The sequence below is a fragment of the Mesoplodon bidens genome, assembly GCF_964165515.1.
Source record: "Mesoplodon bidens genome assembly, chromosome: 7".
Taxonomy (NCBI): Eukaryota; Metazoa; Chordata; class Mammalia; order Artiodactyla; family Ziphiidae; genus Mesoplodon; species Mesoplodon bidens.
This window is the reverse complement of record NC_138164.1, coordinates 79,569,979-79,592,641: the sequence shown is the minus strand read 5'-3', so window position 1 is coordinate 79,592,641 and position 22,663 is coordinate 79,569,979. Positions and strand designations below refer to the sequence as shown.

Below are 22,663 nucleotides of genomic sequence, written 5' to 3'. Positions count from 1 at the left end.
GTGTATTTAATTTTTTTAGTTTTTTTCTCTCCCCATTAACTTATAAGTTGATTAACAGCAAGGATCTTGCCTTATTCACCTCTTGTATCTCCAGTTTACAGCAGGAATAAGATCAAAGTAAGTGCTCAGTACATACTTATTGAATCAATGACCCATCTGCATATGTTCACAGTCCCTCGCAGTTCCTAGCACATAATGGTCACTCAATAAATACACATTAATGGAATTAAGCTACATTTAAAAATAACAATTACAAACATATTCTTAATTCTACAGAGCTTAACTCAAAGGCGAGGTGTCTCTTTCAATCTACTCAGGAGACTAAGGCTTGATAAAAGCTAGTGGGGGAAAAAAAAAGGGAGCAAGCCACCTAGTGCTAAAACAGGTTAATTACAAGGATGCTGTGATCCAAATCCCGCAGGGGCTTTGTACATGTTAGAGGTAACAACATCACAGGGATTTTGTCGCTTAAACACAAATTCACATTTAGAGAAAGGGGCTCTTTGGTCCCACTCAACACCCACAGCAGGTCCCAGAGCCCTGGGACTGTGTGCTAAATACAACCCTTGCTTTCTGCTTCCTCACATGTCTGAGAGCTGGTGCAGTCAGGAGACCTCTAAGGGTATCCACTCATGCACCGCTAAAAAGATAAATAAATAAAAGGAGTCATTGCAGTCCCACCAGCCAGAGTCACAGGGAGTGTACAGTGAGAGCGCCCATGGTAAAAGGACCCTATATCTACCCAGAGGGAATCGGTTCGTAAACTTGGGTTTTACTATCACATCCAAAGGCTACATAAATATCTTGACTCAAGAACACACAATGTCACAATTCACATTTCATGTTGATGCATTTGGTGTTTAACTTAGCTAAAACTAAAAGCACCTGGACTTCAGAGATTCCTTTCCTCAGGTAAGTTCTTTCTTTTAAACTACTGTATTAAGGTATGATGAACACATAAAAAGCTGTACATGTGTAATGTATACAGATCGATGAGTTTGGGGATAAGCATACACCGTAAAACCATCACCACCATCAAGGTCACAGACATATCCATCACGTCCCAAAGTTTTCTCCCGCCCCCTCTATTATTTGTATGTGTGTGTGTGTGTGTGTGTGTGTGTGTGTGTGTGCGCGCTAAGATCTTAATCTATCCTCTTAGCAAATTTTCAGTATACAATACAGTATTGTTAGCTCTAGGCGCTATGCTGTAGAATAGAACTATAGAACTTATTGACTCGGATCAGTTTTAATGAATAAGCCCTATATTAATTTAATAACTCAAACTTAAATAATCTTTAAACATACCCTATGTGTTTATACTTATCTCAGGACCACAAAGGCATTCTTTCAGGCGCCCTGGCTCACATTTTGTTCCCAGTGAGGAAAAAAAATTAACACCAGCAGGTAAGCTCCATTGCTCAAACGTGTTTCTATCACTGTTTGCAGACAGTAAGTACTTAATGTTTGGGGAACAAAGGAAAACAAACAGGATGAAGAGCCTTAAAATAAACCCCAAGACTTAAAGTGACAACACGAATGCACAGCTGTGCTCCTCAAAGCTCCCTCTCACCCACACTGCAGAGAGAGGAACAGTTCAGACGCGAGGATCTTAGGACCCTCCAGCCTTCCGGATCCTAAGAGAGCGTGCTGTTGCAGCTTAGTGACACTGAGAGGTCTGCCAGGCTGCAGCGTTTCACAGGGACTGGGACTCTGGAGAGGCAAGTACATTTCTTCTTATCACCCCGCCCACCTCATGAGTCAGTATTGGCTCACGGATGAGCTACATAATTTAAAGCAACCAATATTCCCCAAGAAATTAAACATCCCTTTAGTAAGAAGAGTATAATCAATAATAGCAGGAGCTACCGTTTACTGAGGGCCTATTAAGTGCAGGGATGATATAAAAATTATTGTATTTAATTATCACCCTATTCCCATTGTACAGACAGGGATACCAGACTCACGGTGGCAAAGTCACGTCCAGAGTCACAACACTAGCCAGCAGCACAGCTCCTAAGCCCTTCCAACAGCAAAGCTCTTTTTACTATGCTATTCTGCCTTCCAAAGATCCCCCAGTCATGCACACTTAATTTTTTTAATTGAAGTATAGTTTATGGAAAATATTATATAAGTTATAGGTATACAATATAGTGATTCACAATTTGTAAAGGTTATACTTCATTTATAGTTATTATAAAATATTGGCTATATTCCAGGTGTTGTACAATATAACCTTGCACCTTATTTTATACCTAATAGTTTGTACCTCTTAATCCCCTACCCCTATATTGCCCCTCCCCCCTGCCCCCGCCCCACCGGTAACCACTAGTTTGTTCTCTCTATCTGTTGAGTCTGCTTCTTTTATGTTATATTCACTAGTTTGTTGTATTTTTTAGATTCCATATGTAAGCAATATCATACAGTGTTTGTCATTGTCTGACTTATTTCACTTAGCGTAATACCCTCCAAGTCCATCCATGTTGCTGCGAATGGCAAAATTTCACTCTTTTTTATGGCTGGGTAGTATTCCATTGTATGCGTCTGTAGATGCATATTTACCACACCTTCTTTACCCACTCACCTGTTGATGGACACTGAGGTTGCTTCCATATCTTGGCAATTGTAAATAATGCTGCTACGAACACTGGGGTGCATGTATCTTTTTGAATTAGTATTTTTGGTTTTTTCAGATATATACCCAGGAGCGGGACTGCAATGCACACTTAATTCTAAGTCCTCTTTTCCTGCCTAATTTCTTATATTAATATTAGAGGAGTTTTAATGAAATGTCCTTGCTTGTGGATAATGGGGAAAGAAAGGCTCTGGGAAAGCTTCCTTCCCTCCATACATGCCTGCATAAATGCCAGTATATATGAGGCAGATTTGTGTTATTTCTTATAAGAGCTTAGAGTAATAAGAGCACACCACCTGCCAATCACCAGAACACCAAGGCAGTTGATGAAACCAACCTTCCCATCCCTTCCATTTGGCCACATATTACTTTCATGATGGCATCTCCACTTTAACAGTGAATCCTAAACCTGTGGTGTGTCAAAGTTACTCATGGAACATGTTAAAATGTCACCTCCAAGCCCCAATGTCAGACCTGTAACATCGGGATCTCCACAAGTACGGACCAGAAAGGAAGTTTTGGGCTATGCTTCACAGTTGATTTGAATGAAGAGTCAGGTTTGGGAAGCTTGTACTTCTCTGCCATATAAGATCTTATACAACACATGAACTGAAAAGTTGTGGTAAACTGAAACTTTATAAATCGATCACATTTTAAGCCAAAACATGTTAGATCTGAAGAATCCAAACAATGATGAACAATTAAAGGAGAGAACTTTTCCTAAAACCAACCAGCCAACCAATCTGCATTGACTCCTTTGAAGTGAAAAATCCTTTGCATAAATGTGTTACTTTTTAATAAATTCAGATTTGAAGTCAATAGTTTTAGTGCCCTATATTTCATAATAGCTAACCCAAATGACTGGTAAGGGAATATGACTATTTCAGCTACATCTAAAATATTGTTATAAAGATACAATAAAAAAGTGATCATACAAAAAAATACATCTAATTCAACATGATGAGAAAACGCCTGGGAAACTGCCTACCATATTATATGATAAATACTTCTAAATCTGAAACTGAGAAATCACAGGGCCAACTATGCCAGCAAGTCATGTAAAACAAGCAGCTATCTAATTATAGGGAAGGAAGGCAAAGAAAGCAACATTACTGAGCACGACATGATACACAAACATTATCTCAGATAATTCTCACATCTCTGAGAATTAGGTTTCACTATCTCCTTTTTTCCTAAACAAAAAGCAGGAATGTCATGCTCTGGGTCACACAAAAATAAACAAATGGGACCTAATTAAACTTAAAAGCTTTTGCTCGGCAAAGCAAACCATAAACAAAACTAAAAGATATCCCACAGAATGGGAGAAAATATTTGCAAACGAAGCAACCAACAAGGGATTAATCTCCAAAATATACAAACAGCTCATGCAGCTCAATATCAAAACAACAAAAAACCCAATCAAGAAATGGGCAGAAGATACAAATAGACATTTCTACAAAGAAGACATAAGGATGACCAAAAAGCACATGAAAAGATGCTCATCATCACTATTTATTAGAGAAATGCAAATCAAAACTACAATGAGGTATCACCTCACACTGGTCAGAATGGCCATCATCAAAAAATCTACAAACAGTAAATGCTGGAGAGGGTGTGGAGAAAAGGGAACCCTCCTACATTGTTGATGGGAATGTAAATTGGTACAGCCAATATAGAGGACAGTATGGAGGTTCCTTAATAAACTAAAAATAGAGCTACCATATGATCCAGCAATCCCACTCCTGGGCATATATCTGGAGAAAACCATAATTTGAAAAGATACATGCACCCCAGTGTTCACTGCAGCACTATTTCCAATCGCCAAGACGTGGAAGCAACCTAAATGTCCATCAACAGATGAATGGATAAAGAAATGTGGTATACATATACAATGGAGTATTACTCAGCCATAAAAAAGAATGAAATGATGCCCTTTGTAGCAACATGGATGGACCTAGAAGTAAGTCATACTAAATGAAGTAAGTCACACAGAGAAAGACAAATATCATCTGATAACACTTATTGTAGAATCTAAAAAAAGTGATATGAATGAACTTATTTACAAAACAGAAACAGACTCACAGACATAGAAAACAAACTTATGGTTACCAAAGAGGGAAGGTGGAGGGGAGGGATAAATTAGGAGATTGGGAGTAGCATATACACACTACTATATATAAAACAGATAAACAACAAGGACTTACTGTACAGCACAGGGAACTATATTCAATATCTTGTAATAACCTATATGGGAAAAGAATCTGAAAAAGAATATATATATATTATATATACACATATATATAATATATATACATACAACTGAATCACTTTGCTATACACCTGAAACTAACAAAACATTATAAATCAACTATACTCCAATAAAAAAATCAGTAAATTTAAAAACAAACCTTTTCTTGGGTATTCCTCTATATTCTATTACGTTAAAGTCTACTGGTCCATCTTTCACTTTGAAGGGACTTTTCTTTACCAGTGCAGGATTTCCTAACATAATACATTGGTCATTGGGAAAATAATGGTTCACCGAACTATGCAAAATCTTCCATACATGGAAATATATCAAGTAAGCAATATCGACAAAATTGACAAAATCACATTTGTTACGACAACACAGATCGCAACCATCAAAAAGGCTTTTACGTATTAGGAAGTTGTCAAGCTCATGGTGGCAAATCCAAGTTTTCCAAGATTCTAATTTTCACTTGAAAACTTGAGTTTTATCATTGGTAACAAATACTGTCCATTGATTTTCTTGACATAACAGTCACCCTTTATTCACTTTTGAGAAAACAGCTATCAAATATCTAACTCAGAATAACCATCGTTTGTCAATTGTTCTTTCAACTAAAACTGAGAAAAGCTGCTATTAAGGTCACGATTCAAGTGCTTGTCACACAAGGGCTCCTCCTCAGTTTGCTGCAGCAGCACTTTATGTGTACTTCCCACTTCATCACACAAGACACTAAACAGATGTACTTGAGGTTGGAGATTTAACAGAATTGATCATTTGTACTGCTTCAACAAGAACATTCTTAAGTGAAACGGGCTTTTTATATTGTGTGCTGGTGAGAAGCAGCCTGACTTCTAGGACAGTCGGGGGCCACTGCCTTGATTCATGTGGACCCACCTGCAGTTTTACCCACTTTTGCTTTTGGACCATCAGTACAAATGCCAATACAGTGAAAAAGGCGCATGTCTTAGTATTATTAAGAAGCTAACTTTTAGGTCTCAGAAGCCCCCAGGGTTCCACAAGCCACACTCTGAGAAACACTGTTCTATGTTCTATAGCCTTTTCCAGCAAAAAAATATGAAACTTAAGGAGAATTTTAAGATGAAAAAGGTTGCAAACCAGTCATACTTGAAAATGATTTACCTCTCTGCCCAGGCAAAGGAAGATGCCCACAGCCCCCAAAAGCTGGTGAGACATACAGAGAAGACGTACAGAGGCCCTTTGATGCAAAGCGCTGCTTGAACTCTGTCAGAAGAACGATCCTGTTGATTACAGAAAATGCATCTGAAGAGAGAGAGCAGCCCCTCTAGAAAACACCTGCATAGGAATGCATCTTCTTTGCCCTTGAGGAATTCTTATAAAAGGGAATAAAAATCAACACTGACATTTGATTGGCAAAAAGCCTCCGTGAGATTGCTATTAGGAGGTGGGGAGAAAAGAAAATGTAATAACTTGCCTGGCAGGAAGTCAGGCAATCTTTGGACAAAGGGAAGGATGTTAAGACATGATGACTGAAGAGAAAAAATGATGCTGTCAAGCCAAAAGGCTTGAGTATTAGAAAAATTTAAAGAATAAAAACAACAAAGGAGAAAATACCCACTGAACGGAAAGGAAGGATGTGTCATGCTTTTTGCTCTGTCTTGACAAATTTGTTTCTTAAACAATGTAAGAATCCAGGCTCTACCATTTATTAGCTATGTGAACTGGAGCAAATGAGTTAACTTCTTGGTTCCCATTACCTTACCAAGAAATGGGGATAACAGGACCTACTACATAGGACTGTTACAAAGCTTAACTGAGACAATGGCAAGGGCTATGAGCAATGTTCCAGCACACAGTAAGTGCTCAATACATTTTAGCTTCTTTTTATGAGAATGGGGAAATGGAACAAGAATCAAGGCTGTTGGATGGACCTAGAGATTATCATACTAAGTGAAGTAAATCAGAAAGAGAAAGACAAATACCATATGATATCACTTATGTGTGGAATTAAATATGACACAAATGAACTTATTTACGAAACAGAAACAGACTCACGGACATAGAGAACAGACTTGTGGTTGCCAAGGGGGAGATGGGGGAAGGCTGGAGTGGGAGTTTGGGATTAGCAGATGCAAACTATTATACATAGAATGGACAAACAACAAGGTCCTACTGTATAGCACAGGGAACTATAGTCACTATCCTGTAATAAACCATAATGGAAAAGAATATAAAATTTTTTAATTAAAAAATAAAATAAAAGCCAAACTACAAAAGAAAGAATCATCGCCGTAAACTTCACTTTCGAGAGAGGATCCAATCAGTGAGCTTTTTAGGAACAGCAGCAAGATGCTCAAGCAAACCAGAGATGAAGGCTTTTAGAGTGTTTTAGGTCAGACTATTCAGCTGACTGACAAACAAGACTAAAATTACATTTTCAATTTTCCAAGAATTTGGAATAAGGGACATCTTACAACACACAATTCCTCAGAAAATAAGCATAATGTTGTGGTCCTACTATCAAAAACCAAAATAAAAGAATACATGGTGTCATCCAAAAGCTCTCCAAAACTCCTAACCTGTCTGGCCACCCTGGCACACAGGAGCCTAGGTGGACCTGGAGAAGGTGTTAGGAACCAGAAGCTAACCTGAACACCCTCAGCTGCTCCAGAGGCTCCACCTTCAGACAGAAGGACAATAGAGTAGTTATTTGGATCCGGGGGGGCGGGGGGTGGAGAGGCAGATTTGTCCTTTGTGTTGAGAATTGCAAATAATTTTAAAAACCCTCCTCTCCTTGGCACCTGTGTTCCATGACTTTTCTTTCAATCCACCGGTGGTATAACAGGATGGAGGTCAAGGTGTGAACTCCAAATCTCTTCTCTGCGTCTCCTGCAGTGAGTCCATCCCTTTCACTGTCAATGGAGGAAAAAACTGACCCTTTACTACCTATGATCCTGAAAGCCTAGTCCTTCAGGATCATAACACAGGTGGCAACTAAAAGCCTATTTTCATCCCCAAGCAGTAAGTCTTATAACTGGTCAATAAAATGAAAAATCAAAGAATAAAAATGGCTGACCTCGCTTCAAGATGTATAACGTATCAGTTGACTACAAAGACCCACTAGAACATTTCCTCTAATGCCCAGTGCAACAAGTAACTGACTAATTCCTCCAAGTCAAGGGTTTCAAAACTGATTTACAATAATTTCTCTGAAAAAAATGCCTGAATCAATATGACCTGAACATAATGTAACATTTCTGGAGATCTGAATCTCAGGTCTGAATCAACACAAACGTCATCAATGTGAGCAGATTTCACTGCTATATTGATGAGGCTTGAGTTTAGTTCAGTGGAGATTTCTAGGTGATAACCAGAATTAAGAGCCTGAGGGTTGTTTTCTTCTTAACTTCTTAAATGGATGAGCAAACAACAGATCACAGATTCCTAAATCCTTTTTCTATATGATGAAATAAGGCAGATTTTGCAAACAATGATGTATAACTAGCACTAATTTTCCACTGGTCTTCCCAGATAGAACAACTCACTCAAATCAAAGAGAAAATTGAAAGGTGAATGTAGACATAACCCGTGCTGTCGCCATAGAACGTCTCATACGACTCCCTGACACATGCCCCACCTGGTGGTTTACCAATGGCTCCCCTCCCTCATCTGGGAGAACCTACTGAATCTGATCTGGTCCTTGTCGGTCACGATGCCAGCCACCTGAGCTTCCTGCCAGTCCTCCAGGGCTCCATGTCCCTTTTCAACAAATGGCATTCTTCAGGTCTAAGACCTGCACTGTTCCTACCCACTTCTAGTTCTCAGACTGGCTGTCACTTTCTCCAGGGAGACCAAAAATGAAAAACCAAGGATCATGATTTTTAAAGTATGACTTAAAATATGATTATGATTTTTTAAAGGGGGAGGGCAGGAAAAAAGAAAGAGGAAAGAAATTTTTAAAAAGCAAAAATAAAAGACCAGGACAATACTGATTTAGCCACCCTATCAGACTCAGAAAGCAGCTGATTTATGTGAAGGTTCTGAGCTATCTTTGGATGATTCCTCTAAGAGCAGTTCTTAGTGAAAAAGAGCTGAAGTAAAAGGCCATGGAGGTCTTTAAGGCTGCAAGTTAAGTCGAGGGCATTAGAAAGTTACATACAGCCAATGAAAAGAAGTCTGCCAATTCGAACACTTTTTTAAACAAGATGACTTTTTCAGAACTCAATCCAGAGCATATTCTATCACTGAACTGCTCTGCAGTGCTGATGACTCTGGTCTGTTCTGTGGATGCTGATCAACTTCCACCTAGCAAGTGTCCAGGGCTCTCACAGTCCAAATCTTTAAGAAATGGGAAACGTCATCAGCATAGGGCTTTCAAGTGTATCACCCAGTACCTCTTGCACATAGAACATGTATGTGAATTTTTACACTGATTCTATCATCATTTTGCACCTTCAGTTACTACCTATTTTAGTTACTATCCCATTTCAACAATGGGTAGAAAAGCATCCTCTTGGAAGGTAACTGTGGTGCTTATATTTAAAAAATGAGAATCACTGTCAGCAAATATTTCTATTATTTATATACCCTTCTCCCCCCACCCTCAATTCAAACAACACATCACGTTAATTGGTGTTTATAATGATGATTCTGAACCATCAAGAAAAAGTTACATAAGGCAAGAGCTGAGGGCGTGGAGGGGCGGAGTTGGGGTGGGAATCAATCTTGCAGAAAAACTGCCACATTTACCTTTAACTACACAGAAAATTCACATCTTCAGAACAATACATTCTCTAGGTGGTCCAAATGCTGAGGATTTACTGTGTGCTCAACTGTTAATACTTCATCTTAATATTGGCGACATGATTCTTATGATGACTTTAGCAGTTTAATACACGTCTGCAAATTCCTTGACACTCCTGTAGAAAGATGAACTCCTCTTCCCTTGGATTTTGGCAAGCTTTTAAGTGCAATGCCCAATAAAGAACGACAGAAGTGACCCTAGGTGACTTCCAAGATCAGACCATAAAAGGCAGGGCAGTTTCTTTCTTGTTTGCTGGGATACTCACATCTGGAGCTCTGAGCCACCACGTGAGAATTCTGACTAGCTTGGTGCTGTGAGGAAAGGCCACTTGCAGGAGCTCCAGTCTGCAGACCTAGCCTTCAAGTGCATCCCAGCCCTGATGCCAGACAGGTGAATGAAGGAGCCTCCAGATAACCCAATCCCAAACCATCCAGTCACCCCCAGCCTCCTCCCAGCACATTGGAGCAGAAACAAACCATCTCATCCCCGTCTGAAGTCCAGACCCACAGAATCTGGAAGCAGAATAAATGAGTGTTTGAAGCCAGTAGGATGAGGCAATTTGTTGCACAGCAATGGAACATGGGTGATAACTAACACATGACTCTTTTAAATGTGTCAGATATTGTTCCTAGCACTTTACATATTTTAACTCACATAATACACATAAATTCTTACAATGATCTTTTTAGGTAGGTGTTACTATTATCCCTATTTAACATATGAGGAAACTACTTAACAGAGAGGTTAAGTAATTTGCCCAAGGTGACAAAGACAGTGAGTGGCACCGGTGGGAAGTGACTCCACGTTTGCAGTTCTGGAGTCTTAACCATTCAGCTCCACAGATGAACACATCACAACTGGCCCATTAGGCCCACCTTCCATCATCTCTACTGAGTGTCCTCCACTAAGTCACACTCACACATCTAGTAATTCCCTGGTTGCATCTGTGTCCTCCATACCCTCCCAAGCTCTCTGGCAGGGAACTCTTCCATGCTTCTAGAAGTCACGATATCTGTCATTTCAACACATTTCCTCTTACGCAGTCCACAGTGAAGACAGAATACTTGAAAGGCAGTTATTAATCGTTTCTTGGCCTTCGTTTCTCAGAGTGGAATAAACCAGTTCATCTGCCTTCTGTTTTCTAACATTACATTCCTTTTAGAATATAAATTCCATAGGTGCAAAGGACATACACCCCACACCGAGTTCAGTTCCACGCACGTGAGAGACCCTCAAATGTCAAATGGAGGAACTATATCCTTTTACTGTATCCTCACCAAACTCTCCACCTCAGTATTGACGTGCACAGTCCAGAGTTAGTAAGTCAACAGATTTTTATTGAGCAGTGAGAGCTTCTGTATCCAAAATTTTGCCTAATTTATATTCTGTCCCCAAATAAGAAATGTCATGCTCCCCAAATGTTCAACATGTACCATCCTTAAGAGAAGTTGAAACTAATTCAGAGTAGATTCAATTAGAATATTTGTGATTGCTGCCTAACTACTAAATTTAATCCTACAAAAGCTGTTCAGGGCTTCCCTGGTGGCACAGTGGCTGAGAGTCCACCTGTCGATGCAGGGGACACAGGTTCGTGCCCCGGTCCAGGAAGATCCCACATGCCGCGGAGCAGCTGGGCCAGTGAGCCATGGCCGCTGAGCCTACACGTCCAGGGCCCGTGCTCCGGAACGGGAGAGGCCACAACAGTGAGAGGCCCGCGTACCGGAAAAAAAAAAAAAAAAAAAGCTGTTCACTTTATGAGCAAGCTTAATTACACAGAGCCCATTTTATGTTCCTAAACTACAGTGTGATATTGGTCAGTTAACAAATGCCATTAAAGTATAAATATTTGTATTTCTTTCCATTTTTTTCCACTCCATATTCCTGGCATTTATTTTGGAGAAAGTTGAAGGTAAGTAACTTCAGAATTTTGGGAAATTTTAGCTCTAAACTCAGGACTAAGATAATCCCTATTTCGGAGTAGACGTTTTCAGACATACTCTTTCCTTTTTCTGGATGAGTATTTTACAGGAGCAAATCTAAAAGTTAGCTAAAGTGAATTTATTCACCACTTTTCATGCTGCCACGCATTTTGGACCGACCAGGCCAGTCACTACCATGGGGAAGGGTGAGTCTGACAGGATTCTGTCCTTTTACAAACCTCCAGCTCCTAACCTCACACCCCCATTATCTTCAAGGTTTGCGTAAATGGTTTTGTGCTGGTTACAGTACTTTCCCAGGTGTCTTCATTTAAGCCTATTGGGATTTCAGAAGACATTTTCTTTTACTCTTCCAGATAAAGGAACATTAGTCCATTTCTCCTTTCAGAAACTAGAGTGGGGTTACGTGTGTTCTGCAGTGAGTTTACTACTATGCACTAAGAAATATCCACTGCCTCCACGGGTTTCCATAAATCTGAAAAAGCACATTCCCTGGTCTCTGTTTCTATCCTTCCTCCTCCTTGCCCCATTCCTCAGAAAAGATCCCAGACACTCCCTCTTGTCTGCCCTCACATCCTTTTTTTTTTTTTTTTTGACAATTAATGGCTCAACCTTTAATGTATGAGGAGATTTTATAAATGGATAAGCAAAAGTTTAACATAAATAGAAAGTTTTCAGGAAAACAGATACAGATAGTTTATAAACATGTTAAACGATGCTAAATATCACTCATAATAAACAAATAAAAATTTAAAATATAAGTCTTTTGTCTATCAGATGGTAAAATTTTAACAAAATTTAATTGGGGAGAATTTATGGAAAAAAAAATAGAGAGCTTCCCTGGTGTCACAGTGGTTGAGAGTCCGCCTGCCGATGCAGGGGACACGGGTTCGTGCCCCGGTCCGGGAAGATCCGACACGCCGCGGAGCGGCTGGGCCCATGAGCCATGGCCGCTGAGCCTGTGCGTCCGGAGCCTGTGCTCCGCAACGGGAGAGGCCGCAACAGTGAGAGGCCCGCGTACCGCAAAAAAAAAAAATAGAATCTCTGGATGGCAACTTGGCAATATCTATTAAAATTCAAAATGTACTTATACTATGGTTATCATTCTAGGAATTTATAGTAGATATATATTAGTACATTTGCAAAGAAGTATGTAAAAGACAAAGTACTGCCTGTAATATCCAATACTGAAAACAAACCTAACATTCCTAAAATGAGGATTGATTATAAATTACAGAGTTCATATGAGTGAACAAATTGCCCTCACATCTTTCAAACTTTTCCCACATCACCAGGATGAGCAACCTAGTTGCAGTGACTTTAGGGACCCGTCCCTCAGGAAACAGGGCCTTACTAGAGAATTTTACATTCTCTCCTTTCCCCAGACTTGCCAGATAGAAAGCCTCACTCACTAGAAACTTGGTGGTCAGAGCCCTTCAGAGCACAGCTCATGGAAGGAAGGGAAAGGCCTGCCTCACGCCTGCTCTCAGGGGTTCCGTTCCTGGGCCACGCCATCCGGAGCAGCCCTTACAGCTGAGAAGCAGCAGCTGGAAGGGAGATGCCTCCTTCCTCCCGGGCACAGGGCCACAGGGTGTGTGTGCGCCCCACCTCACACTGAGGAGGCAGAGTGAGCCTGAAAGACATGACATCTGTCATCCTTGTCCTGATCTGCCTGTCCTGAGAGGGGTGGAGGGAGGGAAGGAGGGAGGGAGGGAGGGAGGACAGAGTTCATCAGAAGAGGTGTAAGATCGCTAAGTGGGGACACCTGTCACATGGCTGCCACAGTCCAGGTAACGAGGAGTGTGGCTGGTTGGGTTGTGGAGACACGAGAAGGGCGGGGACATATGCAAGAACCATCCTGGGGGTCAACTGCGAGGACCTGGTGACTGACTGGATGCGGGCGAGTAAGGAAAGGAACTTGACAGTTTACAGAACACCTTCAAAGGAGGCAACAGTGAGGATGACGCAGCGCGGAATGGCATCCGAGCAAGCCCAAACCGGCGCCACAAACCAGACGAGTGAGCCCCCAGCCTCCCACAGACAAAGGCTGGTTCAACAGGGCAGCCGACCCAAGGCGGAGGAGTCCAGGCCGCCTCTGGATCCTCTCCAGGAGAAGGGGGTCTCAGGGCTAAATCCAGCCTAACATTTCCATTTGTTTCTCTCAAGGACCAGATTCCTGGAAGAATCCCATGAACTGAACTAAAGCCTCGAATATTCCCTAGAAACAGTAGACCACCCCCCTTGATAACAGCCTGCTAACTTGATGAACTCCATGCCCAGATGCCTTGCTGACCCACCTTCCAAACGAAATGAGCCTCCGAATTGCCAAGTGGCAAAGTGAGGTTCAAGCTGACAGGGCAGTATCCCCGTGGTATTTTCTCCCCATCAGTCACACCAGACTTCCAAGGGAAGAGTGGTACATCTCACTCAAAAACGTGCCCCGGGGACACCCCTGGTGGTGCAGTGGTTGACAGTCCGCCTGCCGATGCAGGGGACACGGGTTCGTGCCCCGGTCCGGGAAGACCCCACATGCCGCAGAGCGGCTGGGCCCATGAGCCATGGCCACTGAGCCTGCGCGTCCGGAGCCTGTGCTCCGCAACGGGAGAGGCCACAACAGTGAGAGGCCCGCATACCGCAAAAAAAAAACATGCCCCGGTCCCACGATATGAAGCCCAATGATGCTGCCTTCAGACAAACAGGGCTAGCATCCCTCTAGAATAGCACTGGCCAGTGGAACTTGCTGTAATGATGAACATGGCTCTTAGGCACTTGAATCGTGGCCAGTATGACTGAGGACCTGAATGTTTAGTTTCATTTCATTTTCATTAATTTAGATGGCCACATGTGGCTAGTGGTTAACATGGAAGGTGTAGGTCTAGAACTTAAAAAAAAAAAAGAAAAAAAAATCTGGGGGCCAGATTAAGCTGCGAGGAAAAAATCATGGAATTCTAACTCTCCACTGAGAGGAAGCGGACTCTCTTAACAGTGCAGCATCTGCTCAAGCTTTTTTTCCAGCCCTGAGCTCTTCTCTGGTCATTACAACTGCACATCAATGAGCCTCCAAAACCTCGCAGCTTGGAAAGCCCTCAGAGACCCTAGCCCAACTGCCGGTCCACTGCAGGTAACTTCTCCACAGTGTCCCTGAACATTTCTAAGCAATCTTTACCGAGTCCCCCCAGCAGCAGTGGAACTCAGCATCAGGAGAGGCAGTCCACCTCCAAATCCAAGGACACTCTTCCAAAGGGAAATCAAGGACGCTCGAAATAATAAAAAAACAAATTTTGCACCATGCTTTACCTCTTATACGGCCTTTTAACATGCATTATCTCAGGTAAGCCTCACCATAACCTTAGGATATAAGCATTAGTAAACACATTTATTTTACAGAAGTTAAGTGAATGAATTAGCCAAGGCGATATGGCTGGTATATGGTCACCATGTACCATAACCTGGCATGTCTTCCAAGGACTGAGAGATCAAAAGACAACTGAGAGAAGGAAAACTCAGGGTGGGGAAGGGGGAAGGCATGGAAGAGGGATTAGAGGAAAGGATACAGTCATGTACATCAACTAGGAACCTCAGAAATCAAATCTATGTCGATCTCAACCATTAAACATGAACAGAATCAGTTCCAAAGAGTAAGGTACCTCAGTCTAGATCTAATTTATAGGGGCCTGTGCTCTAAAATAGTGCTTCTCAAAGTGTGGTCCCCGAACCAGCAGTGACAATATCACCTGGAAACTTGTTAGAAATGCAAATTCTCAGGCCCCATCCAAGACCTGCTGAAACAGAAAGCCTGGGGCTGGGGCCCGGCAGTCTGGTTTTAAATAAGCCCTCTTGACGATTCCGATGTCCACCCACGTTTAAGAACCACTGCTCTACATCTGTACATCTAAGGCACAGTCCGTTTCCTCTGGGAAATAAACAACTTAGTCATCAAGGGAAAGGAAAGGGAGCTGCCACTAGTGAAGTTTGGGGCACAGTGACATCAGCCCTGGCTTACTGTACCTCGGGTAATAAGGACCCCAAAATCTTAACTAGCTCAGGACAGCACACACCTACCACCTCCTGTGGTCAGGGCGGAGAGAAAATTGTTCTTTACTCAGAAACTCTTGGTTTAGAGGTAGGGAAAAGGCATATTCTATAAGGAGCACTAGATGGTGAATAGAGTATCCTAGCTTCTAACCTCAATCAATAAATAATATTTGTAAACAACAAGGTCCTACTGTATAGCACAGGGAACTATATTCAATATCCTGTAATAAACCATAGTGGAAAGGAATATGAAAAAGAATATATATATGTATAACTGAATCACTTTGCTGTACAGAAGAAATTAACATTACATTGTAAATTAACTATAAGGACATAAAATAAAATTTTAAATAAATAAATAAATAGTATTTGGTATACAGCACAGTTTTCCCAAGTGTGAAAAGGCAAGCTTCTATGAGTAAGAACTGGGATTCCAGTTTCTCAAAGAAAAAGATACATGAGAAAACACATAACATTATAAAACCATTTGTCTTTCTGCTATTTTACTGCTACTCCTACTACTACTACTAATGATAATAATAGGCATTTACTGAATGCTTTGAATGTGCCAGCACTGAGCTAAGTGCTGTATATGCATCAATTCATTTCACCTGCATGCAACTCCACCAGGTAAGAACCATTACTGTCTCCACTGTCTCCATGAAGTTGCACGGGTCACACACCCTGAGATCACACAGAAAGGAGGTGACAGGGCCAGGAAGCAAACTAAGTCCATCTGCCCCTAAACAATCCAAACTACTACTGCCTTTTTCATTTTCACACATATTCTAACTTTAAATCAATTCAACCTTACTCATACTCAGTTTTAAGTACTGCATTTTCTTTTTTTTTTTTTAACCTATTATGCCATGTGCTGTTCAAAAAAGTTCTCAACCACTCAGTTTACCCAAAGTCCTTCAACCTGTGCTCAAGAACCAGGGTAACCCACACTGAAGAATTCATGCCAGTAAAATATCCAAAAACTAGATCAAAGGCAAGAACCCATTTTCTTCCCACCCTGCTTGAGCAACATGCCCAGGGAAGCCCTCCCTGACCACCTGATCAAAGTGAGACCTCCCTGCTGCTTCTCTTCTCTGTGCTCCCAAATACATCATGCTCTTCTCTTCTATCATAATATTAACACCTGGGAATGTCCACATACCACCTCACCAATAGCAAGCTCTGGAGAGTGGGAACTATGCCTGATTCACCCGTGTGCTTCCAGAGCACTAAATGCAAAATCAACTGGTTTTATAAGATGGACAGCAAGACATACACATGGTTTATAAGATGGTTTATAAGATGAACAGCAAGACATACACATTCTTAAGAGGGTAAAAGTGAACTACAATTTGAATATTAAATGTAAAACTATGAAAATTTTTTTTAAAAATAGAAAATCTTTGGAATATTAACCTAGGCAAAATGTTCTTAGATGTGACACCAAAAGCACAATCCATAAAAGGAAAAAAATTCAATAAATTGGACATTAGCAAAATTAAAATTTTTTTTCCTGCAAATGAAAAGACAGGCTACATACTGAAAAATATATATACGAAAGCCATATATCTGACAAAGGACTCATATCTGGAATATATAAGGAATTCTCAAAGCTCAATGGCAAAAAATAATAATAATAATAATCCAGTTAGAACACGGCAAGACAGGAGCAGACATTTCACCACAGAGGATATACAGATGGCAAACAAGCACATGAAAAGATGTCCAACATCATTAGCCATTAGGGAATGCAAATTAAAACCATGATGAGATTAAAAAATGTACTGGGACAGCTAAAATAATAAACAAAAGCTGGTGAGGATGCAGAGAAACTGCATCTCTCACACATTACTGGTGGGAATGTAAAATGGTAGACACTCTGGAAAAGTTTGACAATTTCTTAAAAAACTAAACATACACCTAAACCCAGCAATCCCAATCCTAGGCATTTGTTCCAGAGAAACAAAAACTTTGTCCTCACCAAAACCTGTACATGAACGTTCAGAGCATCTTTAACTGTAAGAGCCAAAAACTGAAAACAACCAGGTGTCTTTCGGTGGGTAAATGCTTAAGCAAACTGTGGTATATCCACACCAGGGAATACTACTCAGCAATAAAAAGGAACAAACTAGTGATAAAGCAATAGTTTGGGTGGATCTTGAGGGTATTATGCTGAGTGAAAAAGCTAATCTCATAAAGATCACATACTGCATAATTTTATGTATGCAATATTCTCAAAATTATACAGGAGAACACAGTGGTTACTACAGTTTAGAGATGGAATAGGGGGAAGGGGAGGGTGACCATAAAGGGGTGGCACAAAGCAGAGCTTTGAGGTGATAGAAAAACTGTGCATCTTGATTGTGGTGGTAGCTACAGGAAGCTACACTTGTGAAAAAAAATTGCACAGGAGGATAACACACACAAACCCGAGTGTCTGCATGTAAAACTGGTGAAATCTGAATATGGTCTGGATCGTACCAAGGTCCATTTCCTGGTTCTACTGTTGTACGCTGGTTATGCGAGATGTTACCAATGGGGGAAATTGGGTGAAGAGTACTTGGGACCTCTCTACTATTTTTGCAACTTCCCGTAAAGTTATAATCATTTCAAAACTAAAAGTTAAACAAACAAACAAGTGAGCTACAGGCATTTTACATAAAAACAAAACAAACAAGAAAAGAGGTACACGTAGCTGCACTACTGGCCAGTGAAGTCCCAAATACAGATTTAAACACACACAGTAGGATCATGTGACTTTATTATTTTTTTTAAGTTAAACCCAATTCTCCAGAGGCTTAACAGGGATACAATTCCTAATACGTTAGAGCTACTCCCCCAGCCCCCGCAATAAAGGGAGAAAAAATGCCTGATGTGTGAGACACTTTGGGAGTCCAGGAGTCTGGTCCTAAGAGCCTGGAATGAATATACCCTAAGATTTCGCAAGGATGGAGGCCAAGGGCCTCACAAGTTCGAGAAGAACTCAGAGTGGTGCCAACACACAAGCCCAGGCGTGCCTCCGTTCCAGAAAATGTAGTGTACGGATCTACCCACAATGGCCAAGATTTAAATGTTGCCTTCTCTCCAAGACAAAACAAACCAACAAAATAAAAAAAAAAATTTTAAGCGCTAAGCAAACAAATAAAAACCTCAACAACCTCAGACTATTTCCAACAAACCTTATAATTAAATATGTCCTCTTACTTGACCTCCAAGTTACCCCTTGCTTTTCAAGTATTCTATTGCCTAGTGAATTCTGGGACATAAGACCTACTAAAATTAATGAAAGAATAGGAGGAGAAAAATTATTCAAAACACTAGAGAATTTCCTGATCTAAGCTTCCATATGCATTTAAAATGCAGATAGCTACTTGGAAGGAGTGAGGATGTTACTTTGGGAGAATTTTGCTTATCAGGACTACTAACCGGTCTTACAAAGTCACTTCCTTTTTAATGTATTGGCCTGGAAAATCAGAGTTTTGCGATTTTCACTAGCAATTCCCTTGTTTTCTAAGTCGTTCATTATTTTTTTCTTTAAAAAGCTTTACGTTATACAGTGATTTATCATTTTCAAAGCATTTTCACAAATTGCTATGAAGCACTGGTACCTCGGGGCTGTACTTTTCAACAGAACTCTCACCAGCCAGACTGCCATCTAATTTCAATTAGATGGGCCATCTTTCCCCCAGGCCCTGGGTCTACACTTCTCCACAGGGGTAGACTCAAAAAAAAAAAAAAAAAAAAAAAAAAAAAGCAGAGCTCTATCCACAGAAGCCTCCAGACGAACTGGCCAAGGGCAGACACTCTCAAGTCTAATCAGCAGAGTGCCTTCCCAGAAAATCACTCACATTTCTGCACTCCTGTGCTTTTCTTAACAGCACTTTAAAATCTCATTTAAACCGAAAGTCCTCCATTAGCTTGCATGAACAGATGTATTTTTAAATGCTTTGATGTCCACATGCCCTTCAGTACATTAGTATTCTTCACCCCCCACCATCACACAGAATCAAAAGACCAAGACTTGTGTGCATTTTAAAAAGAAGGGAGAGGGGACTTCCCTGGTGGTCCAGTGGTTGACTCGGTGCCCCCAGTGCAGGGATCCTGCAACAAAGACCCGGTGCAGGTAATTATAAATAAACATTTTTTAAAAAACTAAAAATACTAATAAAAAGAAGGGAGTGGGAGTGGAGTTAAGAGCACCTTCTCTCCTCCTATCCACTTGCAGAGTTCACAAGAGTTTTCTCATTTATCTTGAAAAATGTATCTCACAAAAGCAAAGCATACCCATCCAGAAACTAAACATCCCCCATGGCCCACCAGGGAGAGTAGAGACAGGCAGCTCTAAAGCCTTCTACTCTATGCCCTACTTCTTTTAATTCTGGTCCAATCAGTGGGTTCCAACCCTTTGCTCCTCTGTAGAACAGTTCAAAGTGTATTAAGGATTGTGCCCACATCGCTTCCATAAAAAGCATTATAGTAGATGCACTATGATGATCAGAGCAGCGTCCTGGGACATAAATGTCACACTGGTCTAGATGCTTCAAGAACTTGCAAGTTAGAGAGACACCAATGCTTAACTTGTGTCGGACGTCCACGGAGAGCTGCCGGGTCCAGGAGTGGTGGACAGCCCGGCGTGGTGGGCAGCCCGGAGTGGTGGGCGGCCAGGGGAAATCTTAGTTTGGCAGCGACACACTGGCCAGTTTTGGAAGCAGAGAGAGAGAAATGACTATTCAACATTTCAAGCCCAGACTTTTCACTTCCTGAAAAGAAGGAAATTTTTTGGAATAGTAGCTGTTAATAATCCCTCTATTCTGGTTGTATTTGCTTATAGCAAGTAACGTTATTGTTTGGGGTAGTCCAAAGCATCTTCCGGGATCATAAATGGCTCTAGTGACCCACTATCTCCAACACCACCAAGGACTTTATAAGCAGTACAAAAACTCGATTCTCCTAACATGCCTCGGAAGAAGAAAACGGGCAACCATGTCCGCACTGTATCAGGACAGGGCAAAGGAACTGAGGGGGACCGAGGGCGGAAAATGTTCGGTCCCAACCTCAAAGGCTCCGAGGCCCATCATCAGGGCCACGTCTACTGAAGCCCCAGTTCAGGTGATCCACACACTAGCCGGGCATTTTCCAAAGCATGTGCCACTCGGGGACAGGAAACCGACGCCGAAGCCAAAGAAGCAAACACCCTTCGAACAAAAATGGAAAGGGAGAGTCTTTACAGCCACCAATCAAGATACTAGAGGGTAGGGCGTGGCGAGGCGCGGGAGCTGCGGGCAGGCAGCCGGATTCTCAGCCTGGGCTCCTAAGAGGGAAACTTGGAAAGGTCGCCGCGGCGGAGGCCCTAGAGGTGGGTGCGAGCCAGCGCTCGTCGGTTCCGCCGCCCGGTCCTCCAGCCCGGCTGCCCACGGGGCACGTCCGGCCCCTGCCACAGCGCGGGCCCCGCTCTGCCCAGCTGTCATCGACCGAAGTGCCACGAAAGTCCCATTCCAAGAAGAGCCACCTCCACTTGGAAAGTTTAATGTTTTTCCCCCTGAAACTAGATTCTTTTGAAGCAACACGAACAGCAAGCGAGAGCTGGATCTAACTCCCCAGTTTCTGTCAAAGAAACTTGTCCCGGGAGAACAAAGAAGAAGCAATCAGAGAACGCGATCCGAGGCCGGGGGTCCGCGGCGCGATCGCTTCTCCGCCCCCACCCGCCAGAGACGAGACTTTGGGGCTACAGGAGGGGCCCGGCGCGTCGGTCGGGCCACCGTGCGCGCCTTTGTCTCGCGCGCAGGGAAGCGGCCACCGGCCACCCCTTCCGCCGCCTCCCTCGGCCGCCGGAGAGCCGCGCGCCGGCGCGTCGCGGAGAGGGCGGCCATATGGCAGCGCCCCTCCGGAAAGGCCAGCCCCAAGGCGAGGGCGCGCCTGCAGCCCCGGCCACGGGCCACGACGGCCAAACGATTCCCAGTCTTCGAGGGGGCGCGGGGAGGCGCGGCGCTGCGACCCGGCCGGCCGGCTCCGGGGCCTGCAGAGTGGCGCGGGAACAGAGTTCTGATTTTTCTTTTTCTTTTTTTAAAGCAATATGGGTAAGGGAGATCAAGATTCCGGTGGCAAGCACTCCCGGCCCCCAGCACCAAAAAGGCTGCCCAAGTCGTTCCGTAGCCGGGCCGATCTCCGCCCCGAACTCCTGGAGAGGAGCCCCCGGCCCGGAGCGGCAGGGGGCGGGGAGCATAGATCGGCCGGGTCCTCTGCGCGGGAGAGTCGGAGGCGCCCGCCCTGCGCCCGGAGCGGGGACGGGTTACCTTTCACCGCAGACTCACAAGTTCCCCGCCGCAACTTTGCCCTCCACATGAGGCGATCATGGCTAGTTCAGTGCCGCGGCTGGGGAAGGCGGCGGCCAGGCAGCGCGCCGGGCATGGCGTGTGGCAGCCTGGGGAAGCGGCGCCCGACAAGCAGCCCCATTCACAAGGAAGAGGAGACACGCCGAGGCTCCCCCTCCAGCCCCAAACCGGACCACCGCCGCTGGGTCCTAGAGCGTCCCGTGCGCTGCCGCCGCCGCCCGCGCTCCCCGCGCCCCGCGCGCCGCGCGGGGAGGGTAGTCCGGGATCGTCACTGTAACCCTACACTTCACCCCCGCCCAGCGCCTGGCCGCTGGGCCCTAGAGCCCGTCTGCAGGCTCCCGCCGCCCCTCCGGGGCCCGGGAGATCGCCAGCTGAAATTGCCCCGAGCTCTAGCTGACGTGTCTCCCCGAGAGTTAGGAGGGCGACGGCCTCCCTTGTTTTGGTCCCTGCCGAGGTTTAATTCATGTCAGACTCCACTTCTCTTTCATTTGACTTTCTCTTCCTTCCCACCAGGCCAACTCCGGCCGAAATCGGTTTCCCGATCTGCCCTCAAAGTCCAGATCAGTTCTGTGTAGGATTTTTTTCTTCTTAAGCGGTATTTCCAGATGAAAAGTGGCCAGACTTTTCTCTTTGCATTCCCTTAGCCCCAGTGCTTCTATCATGCACTGGGATTGGACGACAAGCTGCTGC

At 43.2% G+C, this 22,663-nt stretch overlaps 1 protein-coding gene across 2 annotated transcripts in view; it reads right to left on the bottom strand.

The window, feature by feature from the left end:
• The window catches only part of AMOTL1 (angiomotin like 1), a 103,607-nt gene extending 81,384 nt beyond the window's left edge, over nt 1-22,223 (bottom strand). Inside the window, exon 1 of one of the 2 annotated variants that reach the window (XM_081238782.1) lies at nt 21,935-22,223. In XM_081238782.1, coding sequence (XP_081094908.1) covers nt 21,935-21,983 — 49 coding nt within the window. In that variant the 5' untranslated portion in view covers nt 21,984-22,223. The remainder of the gene's footprint in view (nt 1-21,934) is intronic. The other variant, XM_081238783.1, reaches the window with a different exon arrangement.
• Nucleotides 22,224-22,663: the final 440 nt, after the last annotated feature.